The sequence below is a fragment of the Limanda limanda genome, chromosome 16 (assembly GCF_963576545.1).
Source record: "Limanda limanda chromosome 16, fLimLim1.1, whole genome shotgun sequence".
Taxonomy (NCBI): domain Eukaryota; kingdom Metazoa; phylum Chordata; class Actinopteri; order Pleuronectiformes; family Pleuronectidae; genus Limanda; species Limanda limanda.
In genome coordinates this window covers 8,873,377-8,899,364 of record NC_083651.1, presented here as the reverse complement: position 1 = coordinate 8,899,364, position 25,988 = coordinate 8,873,377, and the positions used below count along the sequence as shown (strand labels likewise).

Sequence of the window (25,988 nt, the reverse complement as noted above, 5' to 3'; positions counted from 1 at the left end):
AAAGGGCAAAGAAAAGGATGAGAGGAAAGACAGAATAACGTTGAAGGACAGTAAACTACTCACTTGTCCTTTGGGTCTTCAAATCCCTGTGAGACGAGAGGAGAAGAGAAATGAGCAAAAGGAAAACAATCAGCTAGAAGAGGCAAATTCTGGAGTTGTAATGAAGCTAAATCAGGAAAAGTTTCTGTGTCTCCTTCATTCACAATATTTTCCTCTTCTAATCAGCTGACTGTCGGGTGTTCAACCCAATCAGGTTTAGCCGTGATCTCAATCGGCCAATCGTGTTGTTGCTGTCAAACTTTAAACCTGTTTTCCTCCTCAATCACCTCCAGTCTTCACCTCCAGAGCCAAGGTCAAGTCCAATGTTCTCTAGATCCCCTCAACCGCCACCAGGGGCAGTCTACTATACTTGGCATTGCCACACACCCTTTTCAACCTCGATGACATCACTAGGGGGTCTAAGCTCCAAAAGTCTGACAGCAACAACTGGGAACTTTATTTATTTATCAACAAGACTGGGCAATTTTTTTAGCCCTAAACATTCAATCCACAAAAGATGGATAAAGATTTAAAAATGATAAATGATCATTTACTTTAAATCGACTAAGGAAGTAAAAAGAATAGTGAATCAGCTTTAAACAGCCAAATATCCCCGATTCAGTTTAATGATTCCTGGTCATATCATTTCCGAATTAATTAAAACTATTTTAATTCTAATCTTTAGATAATAAATTGTTATAACGTGGTAGGTTTAAAACTCTGTGATAGGGACATCAGATCAATAAACAAATAATATATTTGTTCAAATACGATACATTAAATCAGCTGTTTCAGCTTCCTGATTGTCTTTGCATGATATGTATTAGTTAAAGATGCTCGGACCCTGAAATACCTTCTCAGAACAAGAACAATTATGTTTTCTTTGTGGACTGGACAACTTAACAGCAAAGCACTGTCCTGCACCCACAGATTGTGTCTCTCTAGCTCCCTCTTGTGTATGAAAACATTAATGTAAATGCTGAAGGAACATCAGGAGCACATCTGGCAGACAAAACACCACATGGAAAGCTAAAGGTAAAACGTATATGCCCTCCTGCCTGTTCTACTGACTCCTCTCATCACCTCCACATATGACAGAGGTTGAATAAACAGTAGAAAGGGAAAAAGACACAAGTAAAATCCTGGAATTCATCAACGACAGCTTCATGACTGTTTCTGAATTTACAAAACAAATACAGACGTTCCATCCACCACACTCCTGCCTCTCTGCCACGTGTATTAAATCTCTCTCTCTCTCTCGTGCCCTCTGTGCGTCTCCGGCACAACTTCCTCTATCTCCAGAGCTGTCGGGTGATTAACGAGCAGAGCAGAGAGACAGAGGGAGACAGTGACAAGCCAGAGGATGAACACAAAAAAAAAAAAACTGTGACAAATGAAGCTCAAGAGAAAAGCGATAATGTCCCTGGAAAGTTTTCGGTAAGTTAAGGTGCAAAGATACTGGTGACACACACGTCTTATTTGAGGAAAACAAAAAGGCACTGGCACAACCTTCAGGACCGGTGATTACTCAGCCTGAATCTCGGCAGATAATCCTGTTTTTTAGTCCTTAGAAATAAGGCATTTTCTGAGTTTTACAATTTCAGTAGGTGGCGCTCTTTTCTTGTTTTGTTCAGTCATATCAGCTGCTGCTAATGATGCTAAACACCCACTTGTTGTTGCACGATCGTTAAACAGAACTGTGTGTCAAAACACCGATAATCATATAAAAGTAATTGATGTGGAAATCTATGCACACTGAGGACGCAGCTCTCATCTTCTTTCTCATAATAGATTCATGGTGAGAGGTGGGTGGAGTGAGGATGTGAGGGAAAAACAATCCTCTGTGTTTGTGTGTGTGTGTGTGTGTGTGTGTGTGTGTGTGTGTGTGTGTGTGTGTGTGTGTGTGTGTGTGTGTGTGTGTGTGTGTGTGTGTGTGTGTGTGTGTGTGTGTGTGTGTGTGTGTGTGTGTGTTTCAGATGTGGGTGCATCCATTCACTGTGTGAGTCACTGTTTGCCGGGTCGTAGCAGCAGGGAGCCTCAGCCACAGCTCGTAAATAAAAGCGATTCTCCATGTGCTCACATCCCCTGCGCCGTCACCGGCTCATTTCAAGCTCTTCCTATGAATCGAAAATTGAAGCGAGGAGAGGGTGAAGTTTGGACGACGGGGGTGGTCTCTTGTTTTTGCTTGTGGTACCAGCTGCATGGCACCCGCCTACATGTTGCTGTTGTCTCCCTGAGAGCTCCTGAGAGCCTCTCAGAGCGCAGGGCGAGGTGTGAGAGGCGGCGTGTGGCATGGAGGGTCATCGTGCCTGCTTATCACGGCTTCATATCAAAGGATTATGGGTATGAACAATGTGCCGGGCTTCAACATCAAATAAGAGCTGAGATGAGATCCCGGCAGAGGTGTCACCTGGCTGTGACACGGACGAGCGCGATAGAAATGCTGTTGTCAGGACGCATTTAATACGACAAAGTTTCACTCACCATCCTCTTCATCTCCTTGGAGACCTGGTTTCCGCCCAGGTGGTTGTAGAAGGGCCGGTCGGTCCAGTGGCCGCTGTTGTGGGTGACAGAGTTGGTCCTCTGTCGGTTCATTTTGGCGATCATCGCCTTCTCCTCTTTCTGGAGGAGACAGAGATATAGAAATGGACAGTGAAGTCAAATCAAGTTCAGCATTTATTATTCATTCAACAACCAAAGTGCTGTGCAATACAAACAGAAAGAGTGGGAAGTTCTTTTACTCCAGTACTTTTTCTCAGGAGTAATAACTACACATTTCCATGAAACCTGGTGGAGGGCTGCAGTATGCGTCAGGGAAGAACTCGTGGATCCGGATCGGGGGACAGATCCACAAATATATTTGATCACTTTCTATAACATTGCAAGATTGGACGTCTAGATTAGTTAGTTTTGTTCCTAAAGATCCATTTATTATGTCTTTAGAACTGTACAGAGACATATCTCCAAATGTAATTTAGTGCAGCTAAATTGAATGTAAGGAGACTGTTGGGCTTTGGCAGACGGATGCGCTCAGTTAAGTGCCACTCTAGCTCAGTACTCATACCTCATTACAAGTATAAATCCTGAATTGGAAATATTACTCAAGCTTTTTTTTTTCCAGTGATATATCTATTTCTCCGTCAGTGAAAAAACTTCAGACTGGATATTTTACATTTAAGAAAAGAGTTTTATTATGTTGCACCTTCCTATTTTGAAATGAAAACAGCAAGATAGAATATGATTAAAGCTTAACAAGAGTGTCAATTTAAAAGGCTTAATTGGCTCCAACATTGATGATATCTTATTCATGCTGTAGATTCAATGAAGAAGACGATGTTAATGATGCTGTCACACAGTTCAGCCAAGAATAAATGCACAGCAGACCTTTAACTCACATCTTTATTTAAGTTAATTTAATAAAACTATCCAACTGTAATACTGCATGATTTGCCCTAAGATTAATAATCAATTTATTTTTAATTTCTACGGATCTGATATCTGCACTCTTTTTCTAGGGGACTTTTTTCAACAAAAATAAAAGAATAAATCTAAGAAATCTAAAAGTGAACCCAAAGTAATGAGATGGAACATTGGTCCTTCTGCCTCACAGCATGAGCAGCAAAATGAGAGGAGGATATCACATGCTGCGCTATCTATAGTCTGAGCTTGTGATCGTGCTGGAGGACAGACAGCTGATAAAACCAGTACAGTCATAAAGAAACTGGAGCTTGTGGAGGAAAGCAGAGATGAACTCACTCCTCTGAAACGTATGTTACAAAATCCCAGTTTGTAAACAGTGTGCAACATGGGGTGAGTGGAATAAAACACCTAGAATCAGGTTCAAGGCTGCAGGTTAGATCCATCAATGGTGAATGTGCAAGAAACTTTTTATGCTTTTTTCTCCAGCTTTCACGGTTCATTTTCAATGAAGGATCACTTCTTTTCTTTAAAACTTAAAAAAAAAACAGGTTGTCTCTCAGTAGAGCACAAACCTCCATCAACAATTCTGCAGCAGACCTATACGTTTGCTTGGACTAATAAAAGTATTAATGATACATGTAAATTGTTAATGTACATGAATTAATTTTATCCGAGGGGGACTTATGTGGCAGTTACAGGTTTGTATCCCCACTTGTTAACGTACAGCAGCTGAAAAAAGGCGACACCCAATGAAATCACATTCAAATCTGCTGCATCCAACGTTGCACACACTCATAGATATCAGTGACCGAGAATGATTCCCTAGGAAACTGTTGCAATGTTAAAGAAGAGGGTCTTGGCCCATCCCGTTCTCCCACCAAGTTCCATGGAAAAAGCCTCCATGGCAGAGTTAATAACCCTATTTAATGTGTTTTGGGTGTAATGGCCTAGCATCAAATCTAACGATTTCTTAAATTGTCTTACGAATGACACAAATTCAGACTATCACAAGGTCCTTACCCTTTTCTGACTGCTGCCCACAATGAGGTAGGTGTCGATGTTGTTCTTCTTCAGGTAGGCGTTTCTCTCTCCCCCGTCTCCTGCCTCCACATCATAGTCTCCATTCAGATAGTTCAGAGTGGCCTTGGTGACATGAATCCGCCTGAAATCAGAAACACACACACACATAAAGGATGAACGTCCAGACACTGTATATTCACATGAACAACGCTAACAGGGACTGTTTTAAAGTTTGTCGGATCCGGACGATAACCGTGGAGACATACCCAGCTTGGCCCCCAGCTTCCATCTGATTGGCTAATGTGACGTCATTGGACCAGACATCAAACTGCCACTTCCTGAGGCCCAGCACTCCGCAGTGCACCCTGCCGCTGTGGATTCCCACTCGCATGTTCACATTCACCCCAGTCACCTCCCGTACCAGCCTGCAAGATCGCAAAATATTGAATTAGTAAGAGTGTAAATCTGTAAAAGGATTGATTCTCATGTTGCTTTGCTGATACACGTGTCACAGAGATCACTGGTTCATTAGTGTCATAATGGTCATGTGTTTCTGACTGGAAGTGCTGTTGATAAGGTTCCCATATGTGGCACTAATCCTGAAAAGCAACAATATCTCCGCCCTCACTTACAGGTCAGATCTTCTTGTCTTTTGCAGCAGCAGCAGTGATATGATTCAGATGTTTGAAATGACCTGTTAACTCATTACATTCTCTCATCTATACAATACAAACAGGACTCAGTTTCTGGATTCATAAACTGCTGTTGAGTTATTCAAAAAAATGTTTCACACAACAGTGTAACGCTTGTCAACTGCAACTGGAAATCAGCCATGCATCCATCCAGTGGGTTCCTCACAGATCGTCCTGCTACTGCACAGATCCTCGTTAAACCACAGCGGTAACTTACGAGATGGCCTCAATCATGTCCATCCCCATCTCCACGCAGCAGCTGGCGTGGTCGGCCCTCGCCTCCGGCAGCCCCGACACACAGTAGTAACAGTCGCCCAGGATCTTGATCCGCAGGCAGTGGTTCTCCTGACAGGACAAAAACAACTACTGTAACTTGATGCCACTTTTTATTTCTTCCCTTGGATTTTCTACAGTTTGTTTCATTTACACACACTCACTTAAGTATTACTGGATATTGAAGGTATATCCATTCATTCAGCCCTACTATATGCTGCGCTGTTTCTATTACACGCTGCCAGCAGAGCAGTCAGGGGCAAATTGGTGCTTAGTAAGAAAAGACACATGGCTGGGGATCAAACCACCACCGACCTTCAGGTTAGTGGAGACCTGCGCTTTACCTTCTGAGGCAAAGCCGCCCACCTCTACACCCATTATCGTACAAACAGAAACAAAGATGTAAGACCAGGTTAACAGGTACCATGGTGTTATAAATGGATACCGGTGATGCAATGGTTTCTTCCAATCACTTGCAAAAATAAGTGCAGTATAAGTGAAGTGCAAAATCTGTGAATTACTACTTCCTCAAGTGAGTAATCCTGTGGATTTACAGTGTAAAATAGGCCTTTAACACCGAACCCCCAAGACCAGATGTCAAAATGCTGAAATAAATACATTAAAATGTCTGAAGGTGATGAAATTCCTTCCCTGCCAGTGCACCGAGTAATAACCTTGGATCTTATGCTTCTATATTTACCCTGCAAACAATTAAAACTTATTCTGAAAAAACAGGATCATATGAGTCGGTGTGTGATCTGGAATCTCTTATGAAAGCGGATCCAGTCCAGTCGGTGAACTAAGAGTCATTGTACCATCTCTCGTTTTTTTAATCAGAATATTTTCAAGGTCACAAACATCACTTCACACGTCTTCATCTCCTCGCGCCTCCACTCGGTCACCTTGAGGCTGCAGGGACTAAATCTGCCACATGCACATGTTGGGCTGAGATTCACATGTTCATTACATTAAATCGTAGAATCGGCTCCTGATTCTACAGAACGCAGGATTTTAACAAGACTCGAGAGAATGGACCGTGTCCGGCCTGGATTAGCCTCCTCGTCTGACCTCTTACTCACATATGAGACAGTAGACAGGAGCAAACCGCCGGAGGAAACCAGGTCAACACAGCCACTGACCTCTTTTATATGAATTCTTTAACCACACTTATATTGGAGACTTACCTGATTTTACTGCATCTTTATTGACTGCCTGTTTGTTGGCAACACTGCCATAGGTTTATTTGTTCCATTTATTCATTAGTCTATTGGAAATGTATTTTTCTTCGGAGGATGTTGTCTTATGTGGAACCGTTATTATTAGCAAGTGAACTTTTTTCAGTATGACACTTTTTACAGAACAATTACTTCTTCACAAAGTGTTTTATAGGATTATCATTAATATTATTTATAAATCAGTCTAATAACTCAAAGAACTCTGCAATGTGTCTAATGTGTGTGTATGTGTGTGTGTGTGTCCGTAGGGCTCGAGAGAACACTGTGTCTCATGATAGCCTCCTGAGTATCTCTAGCACATGGCTCTGGGAACATACAAAAAGCCTCACTGTGCAAAGAGCCCACAGAGAGAAAGAGAGTGTGTGTGTGTGTGTGTGTGTGTGTGTGTGTATGTGTGTGTGTGTGTGTGTGTGTGTGTGTGTCTGTTTGTGTGCGTGTGCGTGTGTGTGTGCATGTGTGTGTGTGTTTTTGTGTGTGTGTGTGTGTGTGTGTGTGTGTGTGGCACTCACATAAAAGTGTCAGCAGCAGCTTTTCTGCTTTATTATGCCTTTAAGCCTGTTTCCATGCAGGCATGACATATACAATTGATAAGCACATCACTTCCCCTTTCACAAACAAATTACATTTATTGAGCATTTACTGGACAAACACTGAAGCCTCTGGGTTCAGAAGTAATAGATACATTTTCGTGAATGTGAAGCTGTGGCTCAGATATAAGAAATAAGCTCTAAAACCAACGTGTGGCTGCGGGAGATAAAAGCAGAAAGTCTAAACTCTGGAGTGATGCTGAGACTTTTACTTGTATTTTTCAATTAAGTAAAGAAACCACATTGACATAAGGAGCACATTGAATTAACTGATGTGTTTAAGCTGTGGATACTCAGACATCAGGGCACCTTCGAAATACATCTTTCCCTTTCTCAGTTTGGCCTTATGTCAACTTCTCTCACGGAAACTAAACCTCTAAGAAATTAAGGATTTAACAAGTTCATGCAAAGAATGACTTCTTCTGTGGAATTGTTCATTTGAATGTGTTTCAGAAGAGAAGCAATGAACAATAATTCATAAGGGAAAAGGAAAACATTTAAGAAATGTGATTTTGTGCTTTACAGGCCTTTCAACGACAGTGTGATCGCTCTAAATTGTCTCCTGACTCCCACAGCTCGACCTCCAGGCTGTGAATGTGGCTGATATGGACCATGCATCACAGATTTTATATGAAGATGGACGACGCACCTCCACTTCCTCCCACTATTCACAAATGAAGCCACAAGATCCAGGAAACTAGTAGTGTAGGAGTCTGAGCACTAGCATGGTGTGGAGCTGCGGTATCGAGGTGTATCAGCCAGTTTCAGCTGTCAATCCATAGGTTCCCAAACCAGATGGTCAGCGGTTCGATCCCAGTCTCCCCCATTCCGTTTGTCAAAGTGTTCTTGGGCAAGATAAAGAAACCCAAATTGCCCCTTGCGACTGTACCGGCTCCCACAGCTAAATGGTTTTGGCCCACGTCCCAAACATCCCGCCCACTTACCACATGGAAGGATGGCACTTAGGCAATTTGCTCCTATGAACTAGATCAGGGCCACAAGAAAGCCACAGCTAAATAATGTCCACCAAAGGTGACCTGAATTTGTTTTGTGCTATTTGGGCCAAATTCACCTTGTACCACATGGGCCACTTTAGGTCCACATCCAGATTACACCTTGCCAAGAGATCCACATGTTTACAAAAAGAGGCCCACGTTTGTTTTGGGATATTTAAGCCACATTTGCTAATTTACAAGGGTTTGGTTCTGGCCACAGGACGACCAGAGGAGACGCATTATGCCCAAAGTGGTCCACACCCGTATGCTGTGTGTGATTGGTGTGCGATAGAGAAAGCTCATAGATGCACTGTATGAATGTGTGTGAGTGGAAGGATGGCAAAAACTGGGAAGAAGGACGGACAACCCGAAAACATAATGCCCGCGGCCACTGGCTGAGGCACAGATACTCTAGAGATGAGCTTTGAAACAGAAAGGGGGAAAAAAAGGTTTCTATCACTAAACTATGAAGACCATAACACGACCTGTGGTTAAACTGGCTCACCGACGAGACAGTAGCATCAAAGCTGTGCACAGTGGGGCTCTCCATAAACCACATGTCCACAGGCCTGGCTGCAGCCACAGGTCAAACACAAGGACTTTGTCTCCTCCTGATGTCACGTACAGGGTGTAGAGCGGGTGTACGCTGTGTTATTGAGCTGAATCATCCTCTAACCCTCAATGTGTGAGTGAGTCACCTCAGTCACAGTCACCAGAAGGTTCTCAGGAACACACAGAAATGTGACCAGGCTTGTCTGACCTCAAACTAGTGTGACACAGAACAAAGTCAGTAGCACTGCAGATGCTTTCATCCGAACCAAGCAGTGTATCACAGTCATGTTTTATCTCTGAAACCTGAATTACACTTTTCTATAACTGTGCAGAGAGTTGGTGAATTACGTTTGTATTTTCTACCCATTGACATGAATAAAAAACAAGTGTAGGTATGGAAACTAAACTATCACACAGTTTGTGTGCATGATATATATTGTACATACATGAATGTGGTTGCATCCTTACCGCTGCTAGTTTGTCAAAACGGGCGAAAAGCTCATTGAGAGTCATCACCAGCTCCTGCGCTGTGCACTGGGAAGCCAGACTGGTGAAACCCTCGATGTCTGCAAACAAGATGCTGCGGAAAGACAACAGAGACAGAACTTAACATTTTATGTAGAGAGATTTGTTCCTGTTTTCCTCCCACTCTGGAATGTTCTGGATGGACGTGTCGATGGAAGGAGGGTTGTTCCACGTCAGGTGGACGTCACTGAGGAAGAAGCTCGGGTAAGTGATATATCATGTTCCATTCAAAGACATCACAGCGTAAACCTATATTTTACATTATAAACAATGCAGAAAACATGTCAGTTATGTTAACAATTTACATATAAAATATATTTCTGTAACTCAGTTCTATATATTTGGTCTTATTTGTGTTTTCTTTTTATTCACAATTATTTAGAATAAAGTTTATTGTTAATATGTAAAATATTAAGCCTCAATAACATTTATTTATCAGCGGATATATCGGTACAACATTTATTTAGTCCATAATATGAGGATCTAGTTCTAGTTCAAATTAACTTTTTTTTAAACTAAATTTACAAAGTGTTCCTGCTTTGCCTCAGCCCATGAAACTCCATCACAAGAAACCACCCTGGGCTTTCATCTGAGTACATCACAGGGAACAGAGAGGTGGTGGTTGGGGAGTAGGCGACTCTGTCAAGATGTTCCCTGAACGTGACATAACGTCTGTAATCTGGTTGTTAAAGTACGAAAGATGGCATGAGGAGAGAGAGGAAGAGGAAGTGGGAGAGATAATAGATTTGTTATGAACTGTGCACTTGCAAGAACTTAGCCTCCCCACCCTGAGAACAAGGTAAACTGATACAGCACAGGTCTGATTATTGACTGAGACCTTTTCATTGCTTTCTTCACAGCAGCACACAAGCAGGACAGATGATCTCACTGGACTGAATCCATTTCTCTCAGGAAGAAGAGAGCAGGCTCACAGGTAGAGGAGGTAAAGCTGTGGGAGACAGTTCCTACAGTGTTGATACTATATCCACGTTTATATTCTCTAACATGTTTATATTATAAAAGGAGCTGTTCCCTTCTCTGTCACTCACATGTAGCCCAACAGAAACACTGGGAGAAGACCATGGCTTACATTCTGTGAAATAGCTTCATGCACGTGTTAGTACTCCAGTCTTCCTCATCACAGTATTAAATCACAAAGCAATTTGATGTTGTTGCAAGTTGTATATAAATCATATGTGGTTACATTCCTCAACTTGATGTATTCACAGTTGAATTACAACACCCTGCCTGAACGGAGGTGGAAATAATGATGTCCTCAGAAAGTGAGTCATAATGAATCTTATAAAACTTGTGTGTATAATGTCTGTGCTCTGGTTTGACTGACAAATTGCAGCAATCAAGGGTCCAAAGGGTTTAAAAGTAGTCTGCTGCTGAGCAACTGATCACAGTTATAGGAGGAAACCTTATAGAAAACCTCCAAAAATACAGTCTAACTGAATGGTGGAAAAACACAAGAAGTATCCTGAATCAAAACCATCCTACAAAATCTCATTTTACTCACCAAATTAAAAAATAAACATTAATCAAGCCTGATTTTGAGACCGAGCAGTTTCCTGACTAGAAGTGAAGTAGAAGTGGCTCTCTGAGGCAGACCCTCAGGAGGAAGAGGAGGAAGAGGAAGAAGAGGAAGAAGAAGAGGAAGAAGAGGAAGAAGAGGAAGAAGAGGAAGAAGAAGAAGCCATGAATAAACAAAGGTTTCAAACCAAACAAGCTCACATGGATCTAAGAGGGTAAGTGGCTGCTACACAGCCAAGAACAGGGTGTGTTTGTGCTGTATGTGTGGGCAGAAGGTTACTTATGTTCCTATAATATACACGTATAAGTGAGCTGCATTTCAGAGTAATTTGTGTCCGAGTGTTATGGTCCTTTAACAGGGTTCACAGACTCTTTTTGTTTCCAACAGCACTAACATGTTCTAATGTACTTAGACTTGAAGACTCCTAAATTTACTTCATTTGCTTTTCAAGTTGAAGAGGATTAAGTGTCCCTACTCTGAGGTCCACATCTCCGAGAATAATTGATTGTTTTCTGGGAACTGTTGCATGAGAGGTCGAGTGAAACCGGACACTTGGCGACTTAGGAGCAGGTCTATCGCTGTGGGTGGAGGCAGCCCTGGTTGACAAGTGAGGAGGAAGAGGAATAGAGGGATGAATGAAACGGAGGTGAAGATTTGGATTGACAGGAGGAGTGGACTCAGTGGTGAGAGCTTTGATTCACTTTGATTCATCCAAATTAAATACATATATGAATTATACACAGAAGATTACTTTAGTTTAGTTGTTATACTTTACTTATTGGATAACTGCACATTTAATTCCCCCTGCATCATCATATTTAATCATTATTGGATAGTGAGTGCAACGAGTGTCCACATAAAACTGAGCTGTTTAAAAAGCAGAGTTATTTTAACACATCCAGTATAAAACACACACAAGCGTAGGGTCCAATACGTAGTTATTGTGCTACTGTATATTGTGCGAAAAATACAGGTTAATTGACTTGAGGCTTAAAAATAAGCTTCAACTTCTCGTCCTATGACTGATGAGCTATAAAATCGTTGAATGGACTGAACTCATGTTATGTGGACTCTCGAGGTTTAAATTCTTTCAGGGAACAATCCAGGGCAGGCCATACATTGTATATAAAGATGCAAGATGCAAGACAAAAAAATCCTGGATACGAATCTGCCTTCATATAAATCTGAGGCAGAAGTTATGCTGGGATAGAGCCACTGACACACACACTCCACTAAGCATGCTCCCCGTTTATATAGCGTCAATTAACACATTTTAATCATAAATAAGCTTAAACTTAAATACTTATTCAACAACAAAAAACACTTGAAGATACATCAGTGGGATAATAACTATGTTAAATGATATAAACCATTTTCGACAAAAAATGATTTTAGTTTTTGGTCCATGTCCCATCTGCTAACATGGATGAGGCAGGGTTTTTTACATACACTCCAGCCAGCCACCAGGTGGTGCTTATCTATAATCTTTATATCAAGCCGGAGAACCACCCCACCCAAAAAAAAAAAACTTGCATCAAATTCCTTCTCAGATTTTATGCTTCAATATTTCATCAAATTTTTGGATTAAAAACTTATTATAATGTATATCTTTTGCAGTATAAACTTGACTATCCTCTGTGTCTCACGGTCCTGAATCTATTCGAGTCCAATACACAAGGCTGAGATTTCCTGGTGGATTATCACAATCAATCTCCACTGACACAGAGAGGCAGCGAGGAGAAGCCCCTTCCCACAGCCCGATGTAACATCACAGGCGACAGCAGGGTGCAGACGGAAGTAAGAGCGGGAGAGGGTGTGAGAAAGAGACCTGCTGTGTTTGAGTCCAGTTTAATGGTTTCCTTGGTGACAAATCGCTTGTTAAAATCCTGAGACTTTTGCTGTAGTAGTCGACAGTGAGTGCAGGAGACCCTGAACTCAAAAGCAGCGTGGCACGACAAAAAGCTGCACCTTGAGGACGACATACTTTAATGTTGTGTGATGTTGTGTCCATCTTTGGTCAATTAAAGGAAAATAACTTTTGCCAACTGATAACAGCACAGATATGAGAGGGTTCTGACCACACAGCGAGTTCTACGAAACGCTTCCAGACTGATCTGTGACGGGGCTTGGTTTCACATCAGTGTATATTTTGGTTTGGGACAAACAGAGCCTTTAGCGATTCCTTCAACAGTAACTGAGGATCGGAGGAAGCAGACACAGGATAATTTATCTTAAATAAATAGACGCATTATTAAAATTAAACCGAGATGTTAATATGGAGGTTTGTTTCATCAGAGCTATAAATACTTTGCATATGGAAAAACAGCCCCGGGCAAATTGAGCTGCATATTTTGAACGTTTTATATTTTTCGAAGTTAAAAGAACCATAAACAAGTGCTGCAGCAAAAACGCGTTAAAAACAAGCCTTTCTTCACATGTTAACACCAAATGAAACTGTCTCTGCAGCGCAAGGGGTTTTTCTGCTCCTGATTCAGGGTTTTTCTTTTCTCTCCCACTCTTCTTCCTGTAGATCACTAAAAGTTCTGGGATATTTTTAGGCTGACCTGCACACAGAGCATGTTTAAGATCTTCCCACAGACTATTTTGGGTGAGGCTCAGGTCAGGAGACTGTGACGTCTGAACCTACAGCGTCTGGTTCCACAAGTACAGTTCATGATGGATGTCGACGTCTGCTTTGGATCATTGTCCTGTTGTAGAGGACAGCTTCACTTTCACTTTCATCCAGAACTTGGATGCAACAATTAAATGTTTTCAACGTTTTCTACTTTTCTACTTTATGAAATAACACTTAACGATGTATAAAAATTTGAGGAGAAGCTAATTTATTGTCTGATTGCTACAGGGGTTATATTCGGCTCCTTAGATCGACTAAGGAGGTTATGTTTTCATCTGCATTGTTTGTCTATGTATTTGCAGGATTGCACTAAAAAGACCGTACAGATGGTGGTATGGGTCAAGGAATAACCCATTAAATGTTGGTGCATTTCGGGATCAGGGGGCAGATTTAGGATAGTATTCACTTACGAGATTTGTCAAGCTTTTAATGATTTCTCAAAGAATATGGATTTAGATTTTCAGGTATGGTTCCGTAAGAGGAATGTTAGGCCTTTGTTCACGGGTTAGATTTACATCTTTTCACTCTACATGCAGTATGCATACAACTGCATAGGGACAATTTCCTTCTCCTGCTTTCAGAGCCACTGCTTAGAAAATGTGCTCTGGGTGAAATCTCAGCTGAAATCAAGCTGTCCTGTGCTGGCGCTGCTTGACCCTGTGATCCGCTCTTGTCTGGCACTAGTTCTGCCAGTGGCCAGCTGCCTTTCATCGGCCCCCGGCTGCCTCACGCTGCAGGTCTGCTGGTGGCTCACAGAGGCACTTCTATTCTTTTAATCATCGTCTGGCTCAGACATTTTCTGCTTCGTTTCTAACTTTTTTCATTCCCTCCTATCTAATACTAATCAGATCTTTCTTCATTTCCTGTTCATTTCTTCTGTCTCTTATCTCTTTCGGATTCTTGATCAACCTTGTTGCACCCACTAAATGAACTAAATCAGACACCCGCATATGCGCACGTCTCCAGGAACAGTGTCTGACACTGTTCCTGGAGACGTGCGCGTAAGAAATGCTCGGTGTCTGAACAGTGTCTGACACTGTTCCCATCTCCAAAGTCTCAAAATCCAACATGACGTGGGAGTGACTGTCAGGTGGTGTTGAACAGTTGCAAGCACGTAGGGAAGTGTGACTTCACGCTCATCTCAGCCGTACGCTCACAAGAAGCAGAAATGCTCCCGAACGTTTATAGTTGGGGGGTTTTATGTGTGCAGAATTCGAAACTCAACGAACGCCATAGGCAGTGTAGCCAGTAGCTCAAGCAAGATGATCATGAATCACGAGGAAGAAATTTCAACAATGGTGGAAAGTATTGAGGAGTGACTTTGCGAATTGGTAAGAAACTACAGGCATCTGTATGATGTTACTTGGGGTCAGGGACAAACTGCTGCTTTTTGTCTCTTTCTAGACGTACATTAACCGCCGCGTTCTTGTTGTCAGAAACTCTTGACTCCTCGCTGCCCTCTAGTGGATGTATTTGCTTAAAAACCATGCCAACATAAAGGATACATGGACGTATGTGGGCAGGGATGTTTACATCTTCTGAAACACGCATATCGCTTTTTGTATACAAACGCAGCATCAATGAGCGTTTACATCTCATCGACAGATTTTGCAAAACAGAAACCATACAGTTTGTATCAGCATCAGAACACAGATCATTTTGTAAATTATAACTAAAGTATGACACTTAATCAGATAAATAATCCTCTATATAAGGCCAAGTAGGTTTATATCACCGCAGCCAGACGAGCAGTCCGTGCTTATCTTGTGTATCAAGGCAGTGAGCATCAGCTGATTTGTGAGTTGTGTGCTTCCTGCATGCATGTGTGTTGCCGTCTGCTCACCGAGGGACAGACTCTCGGGCAAGGCCTGGCTCCAGCCTCATCAGCAGGACGGCCTTATGCAACACACACACGCACATGATTAAGAGCGTAACACACACTAAAACCATGTGGGTTCGCTGTACAGTTTCAGATCTTCCCCTTTTTTGAGTTAGTCAACGATGGAGAACAAAGGTAAGGTCAGTTCCTCTAATTTATGCAATGTTCTTTCCATGGCTGTCTCTTCGGGGTGCCGCTGGCCTACATAACAGCAACAACAGCTACAGTCACAGCGTTCTGTTTAAGAATATTCCTTGAACGCTCACAGGGCAGCCCGGCAGCATCGGAACATCCGGCCCAAAGCCCTCTTGCATAATACCTGAGTCAGCACTCATTTTGGCCTCATTGCAGAAGCCGCGGGACGTGATTTTACTCCAGAGGACAAACACAAGTGAGACGCCGCACACTCAGGGAAAGGTAAAGCAGAATTGTACCTCCGGGGCAAACAATTTCCTGTGTGCTGGGCCACTATCATTGGCTAAAAGTCAAAAGCACCTTCAACTGTACAACTTATACCAACACAACTAAAACTAGCACAGGGGAGAGTGCATTCCTCCAACAAGGTCAAACAGTCCCCTTAGATTTATTCAAGCTGCACAAAATAAGAATAATAAATCAGTCGCCTAAAAATGCCAGATGTTTTAAATTAAGATCCATGAATCATCCCCTGGGAAATTGGTGAAAACACCCTATAATTATGCCTAAAACAGTGACCTTAGACAAGAATATGCAAACGAAGGTCAAATGTTTTCACAACAAATAGGAGATTTTCCAGAATTTCCCAGGTGATGGGTGGTATCTGGGTAGATCATGCAGGAGGTAACACTGTTTACGTGTTTTTGTTGACAGCATTTTGACACCGGCGTCTGCACTTTCTCAGAAAGCTCTTGAAACCACGTCAACTTTACAAAGTTGAACACCTTTCAACAGGAGATATTTGTATTCTTCCAGTTTCACGTCCGTCTCGTGATAGCAACGTCATCAACACGCCCCCTCGCTCGCTGATTTTCCTGCTGTATTCTCACTTGGGCTAACTCCAGACATTTGTACTGAGTGCTGGCAGGACAAATAGGAACGGAGGCAACTATTCAGACGTTTGAGATCTCACAGACAGTCCCTCCAGAATTTTTTTTTGAAAAGGTCCAGACGTCAGTGCATGTCTGATAGGCGGCTTAATTCAGCCTGGGCTGGTACAAATACTAATTTAAAAATATAAGATAATGCTTGTGTACCTTTATGTTTGATCAAACATTATAATTACGGTTAATCTGTGAAGAATGACCTACTCTGGCACCTGGGTTTGTGAGCCCTCAGGTCTCCTCCGCTCACACGGAGACGGACAGAAACATAAATACTCCAACGAGAGCAGCAACAGGCTCCAGACCTGGAGTGACTCGGCCTCCTCTGGACGCTCTCCTCTGTTTTCCCTCCTATTCTCTGGTTGTAGCAGCAGGAGCTGTCACTTCTCTTCCTGTTGTTACTCAGACTCGCAGCAGTGCCCCAATTATCAAAAGCCACTGGCTGCTCCCCGACAGGCCTATTCACACATGGTTAGCCGGCCATTAACCACACACTCATGACAACAGATAGAAATTAGAAAGGCTCAGTGGATGCTGCTAATGTGCTGCCAGCTCCCCAGAGACTTGCAGAAAAACCTGCAGCAGGAGGACGTTCGACCAAACTAACTCGTTCCCTTGTTTTTCTTCGGTCCTTGCCTCTTTTGTTCCATTTGCACCTTGATAACTGTACCTGCAGATTTGTATCAGTTGACTAAACTTGTTCACAGGTAAGAATAAGTTGCCGGTTACTGAATGTACTTTAAGCAGTAACCGACCCATATCAACAGCGGAATGGAAATCCTGTCATTTAGAAATAGATCTGAAACCATTGTAGAAACACAATCTGTTGATTTTCACAGATTCCACATGATCTCAGTGACACATTGGTGGTTACAGGTGTGTTGCCCTATTTGTTAAGTTGATGCATTAATTATTCCCAGGGATATTTGTGAAAATGTAAAAGAAAATTGAGAAAGTGATTTTAAAAATCCTGGATCTGCTCCTTTGGCCCCCCCCCTCGTCTCATCCTTCCACCAAGTTACATGGAAATCAGTTTTGCATAATCCTACTTACAAGCAAACAGACAGGGGTATAAACTCAACCTCCTTGGTGGTGGAGAGTTTGATGGCGTTTGTCTCCTAATTGAAAAAAACACAACTGCATTCACGTTCGTCAGGGTTGAGCATCAGTAACTTCTGCCACATGCCCTGTAAATTTCCCAATTTTTTCACCCCTGTCCAATCTCCAAAAACAATCTGCCCTGTTACTTACACTGAACTCTTAAACTTAGTCGACTAAACAGCATAATTCATGATAATCATCACATTAATGGAGATGAAAAGACCTTTGTGTACGAGACCTGATGCTTTAACCCGTGAGGATTAAAAAGGGCCACATCAAAGTGATTAGGGGCTTCAATGGCAACTATTATGTGTGGAGATCTGGGACGCCACCTGATTATGACAGCTACAGGCCATAACTAACACACACACACACACACACACACACACACACACACACACACACACACACACACACACACACACACACACACACACACACACACACACACACACACACACACACACACACACACACACACACACACACACACACACACACACACACACACACACACACACACACACACACACACACACACTCTGACTCCACAAGGTGGTGCCAAACCTAACCACAGGTTTTCAAATGCATCTGTACTAGGTGTTAAATGATCTACAATATTATGAGCTGAAGTAAAACCAGTGATGTGCCACTGCATCCCTGAAACTGAACGGACTGCACAAGAGACTGAAACAGAGGCCTGCATAGAAGCATCGACAAGGGGGGGGTGTCAGTCTCCGGTAAGGGCACGACCAGAGGGAGATCAAAGACGACTTTCACCCCAGGCGCCAAAGTTCATTTATAAACCGGATCAGGGGTTATGATCTCCTCTCTCTATATCACCACTTATTATCACATGACTGGAATTCCACATGTAGCAGGAATCCACATCAAGCACAAGATGCCTTCAGAGCTGAGCGGCATCAACGCTGTTTTCAGGGCGTGCACATGTAGAACACTATATTAAATAGCCCACGTAAAACCAAAAGGCACAGAGTAAACCTGGGAGCTTTGATCAACCAATAGAGATATTATTCCTGAGCATGCAACAAATAAATGGGAGGATATTTTGCATGTTCTGTTTCTCAGTGAGTATTAGAGAGCATCGATGTTTCCTGAGCCAGCGGAATGATGCAAATGAAAAACACTTAAAGTGTAGATAAGGTTTTTGTTAGGAGCAAAGCTGGAATGACAGTGACAAAAGTACATGTGACATTTCAAGCTCGTATCTTCCCTTTAAACTATTACCAGGACGATAAGGAATGATAAAGTTCAGCTGTCGACACAGTGGAGGTTTCACACTAATGCTAATAATTGCACCAGACTATGAATGTGACAGTTTTCTGAAAGTATGAAAAAACATTGTGTGAGTACAGGGACACTCACAGTTGAGCTTAAATATTGGGAAGGAAAGCTGGAGACCTCTGATGAAAGAGAAGATATGAAGGAAATACAACAAACCCAAAACAATAGATAGAAAAATGTTAGTAAACCCACTGCTTAAGGACATATTGGCCATTTGCCGTTGCAAACTAGAGCCAGGCTGATTTATTGGTGGGTCGGAAAAAAAAAAAAATCTGACAATATGAGCCTTTTATGGAAATATCAGTCCCAGATTTCTTTTCTACCCAATATCAGCATCAGTCCGGCTCCAAACCACAATGTGAAATAATGTTAGGACCTGAACCTGTCTACTCAATGTTCCAGGTGTGCTAACATTAAGATTGGAAAAATGTCCTATTTAGTTTTGTGTGAATTCTTTAAGCAGCAGGTGGATATCTGAAAATGGTAAATGCTATGCTACTTTTTTATTTCACGCAGGTTTATGAAAATACAGTACTTGTGTCATATGCAGAGGTTTGACGTAAACAAGCCCCCACCTCAGCCCAAAGGCACAAAACGGTAGTTTCATTACATTACAAATGTTATTACGGTTAATGATACTGTATGTGGAGACACTTGAAAAAAAAAACATGCAGCTAGTTGTCATAGCAACACCTCACTTCTCCCTCCTCCTCTGCCTGTGGGTGGTCTGAACCATGCAGGATTAACCTGGATTAAACCCTGGTTTATTTTACTGTTCTGTAGCACCAAGATTTCAAAGTTGGCTTAAATTCAACAGGGGAGATGTGAATTAGAAATAACATTATTTTGATAGCCTGTGAAATCCACTCTCACTCTCATTATTACAGAGAACACATGATATACCAACATTACATGGCCACTTGAAATGTTAGTACAAGAAAATGTAATTGTCCTAGTTAAGTCAAACTTCTCCTCTCTCAAAACTTGCTGAATGCAGCCAAACGTTTATATAAAAATGTAATTTCACAATCATCTTTACTTTGAGTATTGACTGTAATTCATGAGAGAAACATGCAGCGTATCCTGATGTGTGTGGGTGTGATGTTAAGAGGCAACACGCAACCCTGAATGATTGGTGAAGTGTGGACATGATAAGAAAAGGGTTTTATTTATAGCTGCTTCAATCTGCCCCCGACGTTACCTGACGTTGTCGTGCTTCTGGATGTAGATCTTGTGAAACATCATGTCCTCCTGCTTGGCGTTTATGTCGGCTTTCATCTCCATGGCAACGTGGCGGGGAAGCACTGAGAGCAGGAGACGCTCCTGCAGGAAAAGCGTGGGGGGGGATATAAGTTCAGCGGACGAGTATAAGTGAATTAAAAGGTGGAGGCTGTGCTTGTCTGAGGGGAGGCAGAGGGACCAACATGCAGGAATAAATTAACCACAACAACCGGTTGCAATACCGGTGGTCAGAGGAGAATACTGGAAACTGAAGTGGTCAGCAACAAATGATTAGATTAGATTAGATTAGATTCAACTTCATTGTCATTGCACAAGTACATATGCAACGAATTCCAGTTTAGCGTCTAACAAGAAGTGCAAGAAAAAGAGTATCGTGCATATTAAAGTGAAAATGTAATAAATAAGATATGTACAGTAGAAATATATATGGAATATTACAGTATTAACAGGAATTGTAAGATATAAGGACTATGAATACACTATGAGCAGGATAAAAATATAAATATATATAAATAAATATGAATACACTATAGGCGGGATAATACAGTAGTAAAAAACAAAGTAACAGTCAGTGCAATGTACGAATGTTCAAATGTTCAGTGGTTGGAGGAGGGTGTGTGGCAGTCCAAGCCAGGGTGGAGGGGGGAAGTATAGTCAGTGGAGAAGGTGTGTGTGTGGGGGGGTGGGGGGTTAGGGGTGGGGCGGCTGCTATCGCTGTGGTCAGGTAGGTCCAGTTTTGGGTTAAGACCAAAATAAAAACCAGTCATATTTATCAAAGGAGGATTTTAACAACGTAATGGATTCCTCTGCTGCAAACGGGCGAGATAGGAAAACCTGGTGTATCGTAAGAATTATTTTAATTGAATCACCGACACCTTTCTGGTCCCTCTGCTCTCACATCTCCATCTGTCGCCATAAATCGGAGCTCTCTCACCTGCTGCTGGTTTTCCCTCTGGGAGTGAAGGCGAGCTTGGATGCATTCCCTGGTCTCCTGGAAGGCCTGCCTCTGGGAGCCCTCTGCAGGGTAATGTGTGCACACCCCCACGATGTTGGTGCAGGAGAAGATAAGCACATTGGACACTATCTGTGAGGAAGAGGGCGAGAAAGACAAAGTGGGGGCATCAGGGTGAGGTCAAAGGTCTTAGCAATGTAAAAATTTTGCCTTTAAATACTGCCGGGCACCTTTGCCACATTTCTCTCTCGCTCTCTCATTCCTTTCGCTCTCCACTAACAGTGAACTGACCATAAACAGTCAATCCCTGTTAATCAGTCAGTGAGGACGCCATGCTGCTGCTGTCTGTATCACTCAAATTTTGTTTTAAATAAAGTTAAATGAAGAAATGCTCATTGTGCTTTTCTTCAGGCAGTCTGCCCAATTCATCAAACCCTCAACATTTACAGTTCTTAACATCTGAAGCCGGATGTGGTGCATAAATATGAATGACCGTACTTCTTTTGAAACAGAGGCTTACTCTCTCTAAACGAGCTGCGTGATACAGAACCGTGACAGAGGCAAGATGGAAGGAAGCATCACAAGGTGGCTGCATGTTTTTCTTTCAATCCATTATCTAGGATCTTCGAGGAGGAGCCATAGAACTGGAGAAAACCCACGCAGACATGTGGAGAACATGCATCTCCACACAGAAAGACCCTGTTCTAACTAGGATTCAAACTAAAAACTTTTCTAACCCTAACTGCACCAAGTTGCCATCCTGCATAATTTGCCTCTATCCCAAATACAAAAATCTGGATACTGCCACATCCACCATGCTTTATATGAAAATAAAATATGTCTGCTAATGTGTTTTTACTGCAAACTTACTGCAAAACACAAAATTCTGACTGCTTGGAATTAAAATACATTATGAATAATGAGTTCATCTCCAAACAGGTGCACAACTTCTTACAAACTGATGACTGGGGTTTCTTACACGGAGCCGGCAGGTGTGCAGGAATCTGGCGCACAAGTGTGACCACAGATTTAATTTGGAATCTACACCTGCGCTTCACAGGTTTGGCATTTCACATTTCAACAGCAACAGCAGTTTGTTACGAGAGACCGGAGAACAAAGACGAGTGCTACCTGCACAACCTCAAACTGTTTACTGAAGGTTTCCCAATGATCTCTGGAAACTGTCTGGCTGAAACAAAAGAGACGTCTCCGAGAAAGTATTTTAGACATGGGCAAGTGAGTGCTGCCATTATAGCCACATAATCTCTATAATTGTCCCTTCAAATAAAGACCAGTAATAGCAAGCAATTACATTTAATTATAGTAAATTCATTTTGACAAAAGTACTGTAAATTAGAACTGAGACAAAGACTTGATTAATTCTATAGAAGATCATCAAGAATGTGAATTATGGTTTGAAGTAATTTCTGTTCTAAACCTGCCTGTTTGGAATAAGCGGATGCTGGTTGCATCAAATTTTGAAACAGTAAAAGTGACCTGAAGTATTATGAGCTGCACCGAGTAAAGACCTGCTGCTGGACCCAGTCCACATGAACCTGAAGCTGCATCACTGCTGCTGCACAACAAGCTGTTCACCAGTTTGTTCAAAGTTTACAGAAGCTCGACGCAGAACATGAAGTGGAGAATCATTTATCGTGAACGCGCGGCTGTGATCGCCTAAGTCCCAGCCGCTGCTACAGAACACTGGCTACGTCCTTGGGTCGTCAGCGTTACACATGCTAGTCGTGAAGTCGGTAAAATGAACAGTTCTTGAGGTATGCTTCACACATACAGAGATTTCTGCAATTAGTAGAAAGTTTATTTTATAGAAAAAAGACTGGAATGATTAATTGAGAAATGTAATTGTCGGTTGAAGCGCTAAACTATATCCAGATATCTCTGTAAAACCTTAGGAGAATAAATAGCAAACCATTGGTAACATGTTCAAAACATGTACCTCTGACAGGAATCTGTGTGTCTGTGTGTGTGTGTGTGTATGTGTGTGCACGTGTGTGTGTGTGAGTGTGTGTTGTTATCAGTGAAACTGCTTTGATGCAGAACAAACTGACAAAGCGTCGGCTGCAGTATTTGCACTTATCTGAGATTTTGGACGTCTCTAACATAATAACAGCAGATAAGGAATGACAAGTTACAGGCTCAGCCAAAACAGACTCAATCAGCAGCAGTTGGTTGTCGGTTTATGCAGCTGCCACACAGGAAACCTTATTCCTGAACTTCACGTAGTTGTACAATATTGAGTATTAATATGACACAAAAGGATGTGTATTAAAGAGCCCAAAGTTAAAGTTACTTCATTGTAATGTTGGCCTGTCGAAGGTGAGGACGTTTGTTTTGGAGCAATCAGACCCATGATGTGAGACGCTCAGAGAGGATTTATTATCACCACGCCTTCAGATCCATATTCCACCTCAGCCGGCCCTCATGCATGTTGCGCTGTTGCTCCTACACGAACCAAAATAGCTGGTGTGCTTGGAGACGCCCACACAGTCTGTATGCCGCTGACCTGCTGCTCCTTACTGATCGTTGCACTTGCGCACTTAAAATAGAGCCCCTGGTTCTCTGCAGGCGGAATGCATGCTCAATTAAATAGTAATCAGGAGAATGATCTTATTTTAGCCGTATGTTTACGCTCGTTTAGGATAGAAATGAATTTTGATGCATTCCACTGAAGCTAGTCTCCTGTAAACCTCTGCATTCGTCCCGGTGCCAGTTCAGTTGGCAGCCACACGTGTCTGAGCCATAACAGAACCACTCCAGATGTTTGACAGATGAGGAGGGATTGAGGAATAAGAAACAATTAATAGCCGAGTGTCCAAATACTTTTCAACCCCTGCAATTTATTCTCCATCAGTTACAGTAAAATATCCTCATCTCACATTAAGTTTTTTCAATATTGTAGCCTTAAGAACAAAATATAAATGTCTGCTCAAAATATGTATTGCAGGGTTAAACTTATTAAGCCTGGACACAAAATACATATATATATATCATTAGTAATAAAAAGGGAAATTGTAAAATGAGTAGAAATGGTTCAAACATTGATCATTGAGGAACCCCCACACAACATTTAGACATTTCCTGTGACCATGGGTTTTACTGATGAGCTGCATTTACATGTACTTAACTAACAACTTTATGCAGTAACCAGATTTCTTAAACATCATGTATAGAAGAAACCAGGGTTTAAGTTTTAGGCGATTAGATGAATGTGACTTCTTTTGTTAAATTTCTCCTGGCAACAGGAAACATTATTACACGTGTAATGGATTTTCTGATTGAAAATATTTCCATCTAATAAACAGAAATCCATCTAAAGCTTCCACCTTTAAACATAGGACTGTCCTGTCACCACAGTCTCTCTATGGAGAAAAAAGGATCCATGTTTTATTAAGATGTTCTGGGATGGAGGGGAAATGTGATTACTGCTGAATGTCCAGAGTTACTGCAGAAGCTGTAAACATACTGTCCACACTAAGCAGCAGCTTGTAGAGGAAAGGGTACCGAGTGTCTTTGGGAAACCCTGTGTTCCTGCTCACTAGCATGTGTTTGCCTTACGACAATTTGAGTTCTAAATTTGCACCAAATCCCTAACTTCGAGTTTCCACCTTTCAAACACAAAACACCAGGGCTGAACGTCAGTAGGCAGTCGGTATGAGGCGGTTCCTTTTCACATTCACACCATCACCACTATGTTGCCGGAACAAACTGAAAAAACACATGAAGTCCAAACCCCCTCAGCCGGTCTTGGTTTGAAAATCAAGCGCACACAGAGGGAGGAGCATCTGGTGAAAGACTGGAAGTGAGACACAACCAGGGAAAGTTAAGAAACAAGGTGAGACAGAGAACTGTGAATTTAAAAAAGGCAATTCTTTGGTATTTCTCCCTCTTATCTCATCTTATCTTAATCTGTTAGCCACTTTTCCTGCCAATGTTTGCATTAGTCACATGGAATGGATCACAATTATTCTTTTCCATTTGCTGCGTAGCCTCATCTGCAAACAGAATTAGTGTCTCGTCAGGTACATTTGACAGTGGTTTGTATGTAGTAGGGACGGGAATCGGCAGGGACCTCCCAATACGATACAATCACGATACTTAGGTGGCGATACGATATGTATTGCAATTCTGTAAGTATTGCGATTCGATATTACGATTTCTTGCAATTTCTTTTGATTATATTTTTTTAAAAATACTGGACCATGGAAAACAGTTGAATCAAACCTTCAGATACAACACAGTCAATTCCACTTAGAGCTTTACAAGTTTTATTTCAAATATTAACATTAACTTAACGACTGCCGGGGAGCCAATAGAGAAAATAAATAAGAATGTGCCCTATTATTGTAAAGCCCTTGTCAACTGCACACAAACTGACAGATTAAGAAATGTATGCTACTTTTAAACAATAAATAAAAGGTATATAAATATTTTTTTAAATGTTTTTAAAAAAAAATTGATTTGGGAGGCAGCGTGGCGATTTAAAGATCGTCATTCACAAGAATCGCAATTCGTAACTGAATTGATTCCCCCTCCCATCCCTAGTATGTACAGAATCTTATTTGTAACTCTATCTATTAGAAATGTTACGTTAATGCACAAACACTTTAAGTTAGTGCTCTGGAGGGAATGCTGAAACGGAAAACTGCACAAGCGTACGAATGTTATGGTCCTGGAAAACGCCGTCTCCTGCTGTTGCTGCTGCTCCCTGCAGTGGAGCGAGCCAGGATGCAGCTGCACACGGAGCTCCACCAGGCGCTCGTAGCATCCCGCCCCCACACTGCCATAGAAACAGCACGCATCAGAGAAAAGTCTTTCAACAGGTCAATACAAATATTCCCCAGCAGCAGCAGCAGCCTTTTTCTATTAATACTGCCACTGCGTGCTCACTGAAGCCTTGGA

The 25,988-nt window shown here is 42.0% G+C and overlaps 1 protein-coding gene across 1 annotated transcript in view; it reads right to left on the bottom strand.

The window, feature by feature from the left end:
* adcy5 (adenylate cyclase 5) overlaps positions 1–25,988 on the bottom strand; it is a 67,492-nt gene that overhangs the window by 11,981 nt on the left and 29,523 nt on the right. The window contains exons 2-9 of the mRNA XM_061088651.1: positions 21,051–21,200; positions 20,076–20,197; positions 9,282–9,393; positions 5,389–5,516; positions 4,746–4,904; positions 4,480–4,621; positions 2,524–2,661; positions 64–86 (exon numbers count right to left, since the gene is read on the bottom strand). Of these exons, the coding sequence (XP_060944634.1) occupies positions 64–86; positions 2,524–2,661; positions 4,480–4,621; positions 4,746–4,904; positions 5,389–5,516; positions 9,282–9,393; positions 20,076–20,197; positions 21,051–21,200 (974 nt within the window). The remainder of the gene's footprint in view (positions 1–63; positions 87–2,523; positions 2,662–4,479; positions 4,622–4,745; positions 4,905–5,388; positions 5,517–9,281; positions 9,394–20,075; positions 20,198–21,050; positions 21,201–25,988) is intronic.